The sequence below is a fragment of the Solanum pennellii genome, chromosome 5, assembly GCF_001406875.1.
Source record: "Solanum pennellii chromosome 5, SPENNV200".
In the NCBI taxonomy this organism is placed as follows: Eukaryota; Viridiplantae; Streptophyta; class Magnoliopsida; order Solanales; family Solanaceae; genus Solanum; species Solanum pennellii.
The window spans coordinates 70279053-70291485 of record NC_028641.1 but is presented as its reverse complement, the minus strand read 5'-3'; the positions used below and the strand labels follow the sequence as shown (position 1 = coordinate 70291485).

General features: G+C 29.1%; 1 protein-coding gene across 1 annotated transcript; it reads right to left on the bottom strand.

Moving 5' to 3' along the window:
- Window positions 1–5616: 5616 nt before the first annotated feature.
- Window positions 5617–6971, bottom strand: LOC107019849 (F-box protein At3g22700-like). The gene has a single exon (XM_015220214.2). The coding sequence runs from the start codon at window positions 6872–6874 to the stop codon at window positions 5783–5785; it is 1092 nt and encodes a 363-aa protein (XP_015075700.1). The 5' UTR covers window positions 6875–6971; the 3' UTR covers window positions 5617–5782.
- Between the last annotated feature and the right edge of the window lie 5462 nt (window positions 6972–12433).

Here is a 12433-nt window from a genome sequence, read left to right as displayed (position 1 = left end):
AAATGTTAAGGTTTAGATTGGTTGGTTCGCTCACATAGGAGGGTAAGTGTGGGTGCCAGTCGCGGCTCGATTTTGGGTCGTGACAAACTTGGTATCAGAGCATTAGGTTCGTTGGTCTCATCACACAAGAACAGGTCTAGTAATGGAAGATATTTTTATAAAAAATAATTTTATAGAATGTATTGTTATTGTTAATTAAGCAAATCAGGTACTAGACAAAAAATCATATCAATATAATTAATTTTTGCATTGCTAATTTCAATATTACTAACATACAATGTCAATTTGATTTGGTTTTTCGTTAAAAGAAAAATCTAAACTAATTATGTTTGTTTATTAAATGTAAAAACTAAATAAAACCACATAAAGTTGGCCTTTTGAGTTTCGGTTTTAGTCGGTTTTTTTTCTTTATAACTATACGGTGATTGAAAAAGAGATCAAATACATTTTCACTTACATATATGATAAGCTAAACTTTAAAAATGTTAAATGAATAGAAATCTTTGAAATGACGGTAAAATTCGCATGAGTACAAAATACTTTTATTGAAATATCAACACTCATTACGTTAAACTTGTACGATTAAAGACTACAATCAAACTAAATGCAAGACAAAATATTTACAGAGTAGATTGTTAACTTTGAATCTGAAAAATTACTCAAAAAAGTATAATTGTAACTCCCGATTTGAATACAAAATAAAATATTTACAATAATTTACAAGTCCAAATTTAAATTAGTACATGTAAACGTTGAAAACTATAACTAATTAAAAATATATTAGTAAAGCAAATTATAATTAATAACTTTTATCTATAAATAAAATAATGATTTGGGCTTGGTTAGACTTTTTTCTTTTAATACAAAATCAAATCAAGAGTGGTCGATTTTTTTTTAAAGCCAAACCAACCAAACTAAATCATCAATCGATTTTTTTTATTTAATTTGATTTGATTTGACTTGAACACCCCTAACTTATATGTACACTCTACCAAGCAACTCTTTAGTGCTCTTCATAATCACCAAACAACAATAGCGGACTGGAGTTGTGGGTGAAGAAATCAAATACTCGAGCTCCCTTCAAGATTGAGCGAAGCATAGAAATGGTGGATCTAGAGGTGTCATTTGAATCATTATCAAGTGTCTTAGGCGATTCAAGCTTGGATTCTAGGTAAGTGATGGTTGTAATTTCATGATTGTGTGATATATGTTTGTTCTTTCTTCATTATGATGCATGTATGCATGAGAGTGTTGCATTATTGATCACACTAATTGTAAAAGAGTATGAACGAATAACTATATGCCTTGAAATACTGATGTAAATGTATGATCTTGATGATATACTTGTGATTGTGATTGTGGTGTGTGTTTGGGATCGGTTGCCACATTCCGAAAAGCTAGGTGAGATCGGTTGCCACGTTTCGACATAAAAATGAGATCAAATTGTCACGTTCCCGCAAGCTAACTGGGATCGCTTGTTAGGTCCCGACATAAAAAATGGAATCAAATTGCCACATTCCGGGCAAGCTAACTATGGATTGGATACAGCGTTCCAGTGCACTAACAATTTGAGTTTGGGTTCCACGAGAGTACCATTGAATTGGGTTCCATGAGAGGACCATTGACTTTTTATATATTGGCTTATGAACGTGAACATGGACTATGACTTATAACTTCTCAAAGAGTTCTACTTAGTGTAAGTGAAGAGTGAGACTTCATTCATGCATTGCACAAGTGGACTTTAAGAGTGGTTGTGGTGTGTTTCTCTTACTGAAGCATGTGAAATTGTACGTTGCTCGTAAATGTTAATTGATATTGTATATGTTCGGTGTGTGCATGTTTATTATGTTGTAATGACTTATATATGCTTCACTTAGTGGGATAGCCGCGTGATCCTACCATTACACGGTGATTGTGTACTGATACTATATTTGCTCTTATTTTTATTTAGTACAGGGCATTTTCCGCCGACTATTTATAGACCTCAACTTGATGGCTATTGAGTGTGACTGGATTCAAGGGTGAGCTAGTTCTTTCAGGCTTCCAGAGATCTCTCTTATTTAAGTCCACTCTCTTCGGACTCAGACTATTTGTTTAAGATTTTTATTTTTAAGGTTGTTGTTTTACTTTCGGGGTTGTACCCCTTGTTTTTTTGACTTGTCATTGTTAGAGTTTTGGTACATTGACTTTCAGGTTCTAGGAATTATATTTCTGTATTCGTGTTAGTTCATTTGTTTTATTAAACTTTTGGAGTTTTTGAGAACTCCTTAATAAATAATTTAGTCATTTAAACATGCTTTTGTATCTTTAAATACCTTGGTTTTTAGTTTAGTTGTTTGTTTAGGTTGTAGTAGTGATTCTCTCACCGTAGAGTTAGTGTGGGTGCCTATCACGACGATCTGGATTGTGACATGGGGACATATTGGTTGTAGTTCTTACTTATCATACTTGTGACTCGGGATTGAATTCAAATATCACTTTCATCTTTTTAAAAAGTATTTTTATATTTAAATGGCTTTAAAAAGTAAGCGAAAATGGGTGAGCTGAAAATCAAACTTTTTTGTTGGGAATGCGATATTTATGAACTTATACCATTTGTGGTATATTTTGGTGTACATATTGTTTCTCATGGAAATAACTCTCATGAGCGGATCTAGATCTTGATTTGGAGTATCGCAATGAGTTACTTGGATAGTGTGTAGTATTGTTAACTTCATCTATATCTTTGTTTATTATCATATTTTTTAAAGACAACTTATTTTGTATTTCAAGACTTATATATGCTTCATTAGTAGATGCCTACAACTTCCCCACCTTCCATTTGGGATCTTCCATTTGCTTTCATGGTCTACATTTGGGATCTTCCATTTTCTTTCTTGGTCTTCAACTTTCTCACCTTCTTCTCTCATGCCCTTTCTTACTATTCATAGCTTCTTTTCCTTTCCATGTGACTTTAGTGGGTGAGTAAAGAGAGTCTGTTCGATCAGAGGCGAACCCAGGTTTTGAAGACTTCGGGTGCACTAATATAAACTCTAAGGTAAATCTAAAATAAAAAAGTAAAATAGGTAACTAGCTCACCCAGGTTTTGAAGAATTCGGGTGCACTAATATAAACTCTAAGGTAAATCTAAAATAAAAAAGTAAAATAGGTAACTAGATGGGTATGAACCTGGGACTAGCTTATATCAACTACACAAGGGCACATTTATGTTATTCATGTGTGTGCTGTTAATTATATCCTTTTTCTGCTAATTTCTTAAGATAGATATACATATATATATATACATCATTTTTTCGAAGTTAGCGGGTGCACGTGCAGCCTTACCAAGCCATGTGGGTCCGCCCCTGTGTAGGATCACTCACTCCTTTGTAATCACTCTGGTTTTGTTTCATTTGAAAGTGATCACTCTCCAGCTCTATTTATTATTGTATTGTTTTCTCTATCTTTTTTAAATTTTGGCCTTCCAACTATTTTCACAAGATCAAATTGGTTCATGGGCGCATATTCTAGCTTCTTCTGACAATGCACCAAAAACATTCAATTAGTCCTTAAATCTTCTTCATAAGTACATCGAGTAGTCCAACACATTAGTTTCTTCATTTCTCCAGTTCTAAATTTCTGTATCCAATTGACTTCAATATGTCTTACAATATCTATTTATAAATAATTAAAAGTTCATGTTGTAGACTCTACAAGATGCGTTCAATTCGAGTTGGGACTCTACAAATTGTGTTCAACTCAAATAAGAATTCTTAGAGGCTACTCAACCCTAAATCCTAATTTATGTCTATATAAAGCATACTAAATTCTCTTAAAAGGCATGGGAAATTCCATAAAGAAATCTAGATCTCGAATACTTCGCAAATTGTTGGATTGATGGATTATTCATATAGAGAGGTCAAATCTAAATCATCCTAATTTGAGAAATACGCTACAAACAGCTCTCGAATCATGGATAAATCTTAGGAGAGTAAAATCAAGGGAGGAACAGATTTGTACTCACGATCTCCATATTTTATTTGTATGATTTATTTATTTTCGATATGTTTAAAATTTGTTGGTCGCAAAATCAAGATAACACTCTCAAATGAGTAGATATGGTTTGATAATGAAAGGATATTTGCCAGTGATTTATGTACATGTCAAATCAATTACTAATACTTATAAAAACTGTATATAATAATTAAAGTTACATAAACTTGAAACACTACTTACCTTCTATATGTCAAATGATGCTATCACCATTCTTCAGATTTCTCCAACAATTGTAAGCTGCCATGTCCTAGTAGTCTGCTTATCCTTTACTCCACTACAACTTGTGCCCCTGCATTGACCTTTTAAAAGGGTTCCATCAAGTCATATGAATTGTCTTAATCCTTCTTTCTATCCAACCTTTATTGTATTACAACAAATATATTTCATTGCATAAGTTCATCACCATATACTATCAACATTACTCATTCACCATATAGTATGTGAGGTTTTAAAGTCTATTTACCTCCATGGTGAAATAAAAGGTCAACATTTATGCCTTCCATATTGATTTTTTTATAAGACCCCACATTAATAAACAAATCATATATAACTGAGAAAAAGACTTTTAATGACTTTTATTTTTATTATAAATATAAAAACAAAGAAAATGACTTATCGATAAAAAGAACAAGAAAAAAGGATTATAAAATATTTAGATCAGATTGGGACGGCACATTCATTCATATCTGAAAATAAAAATCTTAAATTATTCACACGTAGCCTAAAAATGTGTCAATACTAACATAAAACAAGTAGAAGGGACCTCAAAATAAGGTTAAGACACATCCTTTAACTCCTCCCAACAGATCAAATTCAAACATACATGTAAAATTGAAGGAAAAATAGTATTTTATCTCAAATCATCAATATTTACTAAAATGAATATCAGAAGAAAAGATTAGCATGTTCTTCTAAATTGAGATTCTTCAAGTGAAGTGTATTCTTCATGGTGAATTGAATAGTGAAAATGAGGTGAAAAAAAGGATGTTTCCCTCCTAATTTAATTTTAGTGGGTGAGTCTAGTAAAAATGCGTTACGATTGAATTATTTATTGGATCAAAATTTTTTAGGGGTATCCTAGTTGGCAAGCTCAGGTGGCGGAATTAGTGTCATGTGACTTGCCACGTCACTTCTCTTAAATCATAAGGGTAATTGTGATCTCTTAGGATAACGGCGAAGTCATCTTTTATCCTAAAAAGTAATAAAATATATAAATAATATTTCACATAATTTAAAACTAACTTTAACCCTTTTCCATAATTTTAATACGTAAATAATTCAGTTCTTAACCAACGACCCATGTGTTCATGGTTCGGAAAATAATGTTGGGCAGGTCAAATAACCTTCATCACATTATCATTTTTTATTTTTTATTAGTTTTCCCTTGAAGAATATTAATAGCCAATTTTTAACTTTATTTTCTTCCAGTTCTATCTCTGAGTTGGAAATTTGACCTTACCATTCCTTGCTAATGCACAATATAAAACTACAAAGCCTATAATAAAGAACTAAATTGTAAATACTACATAATTTACTAACATTAAATCAAAGTAGAAAGAAACTAGATATGAGAATAAGAAGTTAAAACACTTGAAAATATAAAAATGCCAAGAAATACTTACATTGTACACATACATACTTCCTTTTTTTATTAATGTGTATTGATAACTAAAGTGTTATTATTATTATGCATTTCACCATTCCATAAAAAACACTCTTTTGTTTCTACAAGTCATCATATCCACTACTACCTAAACAAAAAGAGACTATCAAAATACAAACTATGATGCTTATATCTCAATAAATTGAACTCTCCCACATTTTTAAAGCTTCCTTTTTTGGTATTGTATAATAAGAGTCTCCCATTATTTGGAACAAATATTAACTCTCCATTATTATTATCTTCTTCAAAAGGCACAAACCCCACAATTTTAAACCAATGCCCCATATGAAACAAGTTGACACTAAACTCCTTTACCCAAATCTCCTCCTTATTCTTCTTGTTGCCTTGTTTAAGCACAAAAATATTCACATTTGAAAAATTTGCTGAAAATTGTGCTACTCCAAATAACCCCTTTACTTCCACTAGTTGTTGTGCTTGATATATCATTAGACTATTTTGAGTAATTGAACTTTCTTTTGGACAAGAAATTTTCCTAAATTCCTCATTTTCCAACTCTAGACACACAATTCTTTTTTTATTGTCTTGCATATCATTAACCAACCAATAAATAGAACCATTCACACTCAAAGATGCAATTTTTCTTGTGTATAAATTCTTATGATTTTCAAGAATCCTCCAAGAAGTTGGGACAAAGTTGTCATCTTTAAGAGTTATAATCTCATATCCAACTTTGTCATCTTTTTTCCCAAAAACATGAACAATCTTGAATTCATTAGAACTTGGGATGTACCCTAAATCAAAACTAATCATGGGGTTTGTAACATGAGGCAATTCTTGATTTTGTTGAGTGGTTAGATTGTATAACCAAATGTTATCTTTAATGTTGTAACAAATGAAACATTGGTTAAAAGAGAAATTGGTGTTGTGTTGAAACAAAATGTCTATAGTGAATTTCTTGTCAAGATTTGGTGCTGGATTTTGTTTAAGGTGGTTAATTGAGGATATTGTAAGAGTTTTGGCAAAATAGTTGTTGCATTTGATGGATTCATCAATTAAAACTAGATGAGGATTTTTGATGGATTTTTTGTAATGGAGTTTCTTGAAGTGAGGTGTGGAAATTGTGTTGAGCCAATGTTTTGAAACAGATTTTAATTGACATACATTTTTGGCTGGGAGTCTTGAGAGGATCTCTTCCAATAAATCACAAGGAAGCATGATTTAATTTCTTGTACAACATTTCACAAAAGTGAGGAAATAGAAGAATATATAAGAAGATGAAGAATTATTGCAAGTCAAAATAATTTTAATACAATTTTATGGAGTTTGAATGAAATAAAATAAAATATAGCCGGTTTTATATATAGTGGGCTCTTATTGAGGTTTTGGGTTCAAAATTCAGCGAAGAGAAAAAAACATTAGGTGATTCTTTCTATCTAGTCTAATCTTGGAGGACAAAATTATCTGGTACCTATTGTTGGTCGAAGGTGACAGGTATCCCGTAGAGTTAGTTGAGGTGCAAGAAAACTGATCCGAACAGCACAATAATCAATTATGGAATATTTTGATTAATAGTATTAGCTAGACTCACACACATATATTATTAATTTGTTTAATAGTAAAAAAATATTGAGAATATTTTAATTCAATTTCACATACTTTAAAAATATTTTAAAATTTTTGTCTATGAATAAAATAAGACACTATGGTGGTACACACGATAGAAGAAAAACATGTTTAACTCATTAATTAGGAGTAAACTTGTCGTTTTGGGTATTACAATATAGTTTTGTAACACAAAATATGAAAGAAATGGAGGTTATATAATAATTAATCACTATGGAAGATGCTTTCAAGTTGAAACATTAAAAAGATGTAAAATTATCATAAAAAATTTATGCTGAAATCTCATGTGATTGTAAATTTTGGTATAAGAAACTTTGGAAGGATATATAATCTTCATGTATACTATTTTTTTACCCTTTTCATTTTAGTCATTTTAAAAAAATAATGAATTTTACAAATATATTAAGGAAAATAATTTTTACTTATTCTTTTTTTTTTGTATTTGGTATATATAAATAAAAAAATATTATCTTAAAAGTATTTATAGACAAATTTTATTGATGATCGAAGAATGGAAGCTATAAAAATAGGGTGAAACTGAGGTATATTAACTATTAAGACAGAGAGACACAATTAATATAAAATGTTATTAATAAAACTTCTCCCTACTATTACTATGAAAATCATTTTTCAAGAACATCTATTGTTAAAAATATTATTTCAAATTATTTTAATATATCAACCCTGAAAAATAAAAACTATATTAATCGTGCACACCCTAATTAAGAAGACAGTTGTTAGGCCAAAACGTCTACAATTCTCACAAACGGCGGATTAGGCCAACTAGTCAATGTACGAAATGGTTTTTTTGTTTGGTATTTTTCGTTCAAAATGTTTGATTCTCGTATTAAAATTTTAATTAAATTTAAATAGTATATTATAGAATTTATTCAAAAGTAGCTCTCTAGCAGAATCTTTTTTATATTCTAAAACTTAAATTTGAAATTTCTAATTAAAAATAAAATAATTTCACTGTATCACAATTCATATCGGTTATTAAATGTTGTCCACCCTTTTATTGGCTTAAGTTAAGAGGTGGCACATCTGCCGTAGAAGTAGTGTTCTATTAATTGCCTAATGTTAGTTAGCTACATTAGTATGTAACTTTATGACAAAGAGGATTATGCCAAATTTATTTAAATTAATAGTATTTATGTCTCTATGTCATTTAAATATTGGATGGCTTTAAAGTTTGGAACTCCATCCTTTTTTATTTATGTCAAGTAGGTTGATATTTTTTTTTTTTAATTTTATTTAGAAAATACATAAAAATTCCCTGAAATTAGTCGAATAATTATTTTAGTACTTAAATTATACGGACGTTTAAGTATCCTCTTAACATCTTAAAAATTATTAGAACACCCCCTAAGGAGTGATGGGACACAGAGAGTGAGTGCACTCTCCTTAAAGTACGTGAAAACAAAAAAAAAATAATTTTTAAAACCTACATATAGCCTTTTTTTATTGGTCTATGTATAACAAATTATTTAAATAGTTTTAATATATATTGAATGTATAAAATATGTAAATTTTCTTAATAAGAGATAAATGAAATTAGTGGGTCCCCTTCTTAAATTCTTTATTTTTTTTTCTTTTCATTTTGTTGTCTTACTCAATACAGATCTTTCTCCATCGAAACATTTCCTCCTCCATCTTTATCCCTACCTCTATTCACAATTTTTATTTCTCTAGTCTTCTTTTAATCCGTAAAATTCAATACCGATGTCATTTTATTGACGTCAATTATACTCTATATTATTGGTATCGGTTTGACAAATGTAAACTTTCTTAAATTTTGAGTGACCCATTTGATTTTTAGATCCGTTCGAACATTTCTCATAAAATTTACAATTTTTTGGATCAACATTCTTATGCAATCTTCATTTCTTATTTGAGTTGTCAAGAAAATATTGACTTTAAAAAAAAAATCGTTCTCCAAGTGGGTAAATTCGTTGGAAGGGTTCGAAGAAAATAATATGAATATTATAGTGAATTTTCTTCTTTAAAGTGACTTAAAAAATTATTGAATAGTGAAGAAGAAGAAGAAAAGAAAGTATTGAAGGTTAGGATAATGGTGAACAACAAGGAAGAAGAAAGAGAGGGGTGGGGTATGCATTTATAAATTAATCAATTGCTATAATTAATTTTCAAAAGTGTTTAAGAAAAAATAGTGAATAAGTAAGAAATAAATTAAAATTAATGACATGGTGCCTACATAGTTATGATGTGGCGCTTACGTGGCTATGATATGGCGGGTGAGAGTGGTATTATAGTCTCCGGGTGAAAAAATCACTTCATAGATGTTAAGGTGGGTATTTAAATACCCGTATGATTTAAGTACTACTAAAATCAATTATCCAACCAAGTTCAGGGAAGTTTTTATGTATTTTCTCTTCTTTTTTTAATGTGATCTGTGATGATTTCTAAATTTTGATCTAAAATAAGTTATAGATATTTGTGTGATTATAAATTATTTTATTGAGGGTAAAATACGCATTTTAAAGTTATATAGTTACTATGTATAAAAGTATGTCATTTTTTTGGAATTGATTAAAAAAGTGAGTCATATAAATGAAACAAAGAAGTACAAAATAAGTTGATTACATATATATAGTTGTCACAAAATCGACAAAGTGATGATACCTACCTCAATCTCACCCAGGAACGATTTAATAAGATTGGGGGCCTAAAACGAAACTTTAGAGAAGCGCCCTAATATTTCATTTTTTCATCACATATACTTTTATTTGAGATCTATTTTTCTACCTTTTTAGATGCGAAGTCATTATTTATTATTTTATAATCAATTTATTTTAATAATTCTTTTTTCAATTGATAATATAGCGAATACATTCAGTCTCTCTTGAGACATTGTTGATCTTAAATAGGATTTAATCAATTTTAGTTTTGAAAACTTCTTTCGGCTGAGGCAATAGCTACATGAACTGTTAACACCAATCTATAAGCAATATGTTTATTTGGAGAAAAGAATCAAATGTTTGTATTTGATTGAGTATTTCTTTTAGATAATTATCTTATACTTGTATATTAGGGCCCGTTTGGATGGGCTTAATAAAAGCAGCTTTAAAAAAGTACTTTTGAAAGTGCTGAAACTTATTTTTAAAATAAGCAGTTATGTGTTTGGATAAAAGTGCTGAAGTTGCTATGCCAAACGTGAAAAGGGAAAAATGGAAGAAAGAGATGTTAGGGTTATGTTGTAATTTGGAGATTGTATAAAAATATTAAAGGCAAAAAGATAAAAATGTGGTCAACTTAAAACAGCTTATAAGCTAAAAAAAGAAAAGCACATCTACCCCAGCTTTTAACTTTTGGCTTAAAATAAGTTTTTTTTAACTTAAAATAAGTTATTTTGAGTATTGCCAAACATCTAAATAAGTCAAAAATCAGCTTTTAAGTTAGTTTGACCAGCTTTTAAGGTGAGCCAAACAGACTCTTATTCTCTTAACGCGTTTAAATTTTTTAAAAAATCTAAACTATCAATATCAGAATAACCATTATGTATTAAAAGAAGTTCAAGGTTAACACAATGTTTTTTTTTTTTTTAAATATTGATCTCAATTTACCACTACATAAGAACCCAAAAATATTTTCATATGCTTTAATTGATTCAAATATATTTTGAAGTGAAAAAAACAGTTTGATCTACTCTCTCTCTCTCTCTGATATATATTATTGAACTCTAATTCCAAGGAATTTTGTGACTTCGTTATCAATATTTTTATCAAATTATTTCTTACGAAATTCAGGTTGTATATTCATCTCATACACAATTTTCTTGATAGAAATCACAACACTCATAATATATATAATTTTCTTTTTAAAAGGTGATATTATTTTTTAAAAATAATTAAAAATGGGTCCAAAAATATATGGAGCCCCAAACAATTTAGCAGCCTAAGGATTAAGTTGACCCCGATCTCACAATAGGTAAATCAATCCAAAATAACTTAATCATACATAAAAGCACGGAAGATAACAATCAAGACAATAACAACTCCTTTTATAGAACTGTAATTTTTTTTTGAAGAAAATCCATACATGCCATGTATTCAAAATACAATTTGACCTGTCTCAGGTTTGGACTTTACTTTCTATTCACACCTTTAAAATCTACATCCGATATATATGTATAATATTGGACAATGTGCCGCTCTAATCGATACAAAATACAATGCATTATATACGAATGTTCAACTCTGATCTCAATCAATTAATTCACATTTAATATGAAATTGTGGTATGAAATCAGGGTTGGACATGCCATATGAATCTTGATAAGAAATTGTGATATGAAATCAGGGTTTCGACATGCCATTCATGTTGCATTCATCTCATGAAATTCCAAATTCTCCAAAAATCACAATCTAGAAATTTCAANTATATGTATATATATATATGTATATATACATATATATATATATATATATGTATATATATGTATATATATATACACTAACCAATTATTTCATATGTAAATAATTTTTTTAACTCATATTATACTTTTAAAACCATTATATATCTCATATATTCATACTATCATAAAATTTATTATTATTTCAAATTAAATTTTATTTTATCTTTTATATTCATCAAATTCATTATTTTTTATCAAATATATTTATCAATTAAATTGACCAATAAATAACTTGAATTAGCATGTTCACGTAATTAACCAAAAATTCTGGAGAAATTTTGATTAAAGAATAAAAAGGAGAGAGGGTACTTCTGCTATTTCCGAAAAAGATATTACACGACTGTGATGCTAAAATTTTTGGCCGGAAAAGGATTAAATGGTCATTTTAAACATGACTAAATACTAACATAAAAAAACAATTATGGGTGTGTTTGATAGGAAGGAATGAAAAATGTTTCTTCTAGAAAATGTTTTCCTAAAAAAGAAAATAGATTTTTGAATTATTTTTTTAAAGTAGATTTTTAAATTATTTTCTTGTGTTTGATTGGTGAGTAGAAAATATTTTTCAGAATTTTTTTTAATGTTTGATTTATAAATAAAACATATTTTTTAATTTTATTAGAGAGTAAAAAATAATTTTTAAATTAAAATTGTAAATACTTTTTTAAAAAATAAAATTTATTTTTGGGGGGTGATGGGGGTTGGGGGTGGGGCTG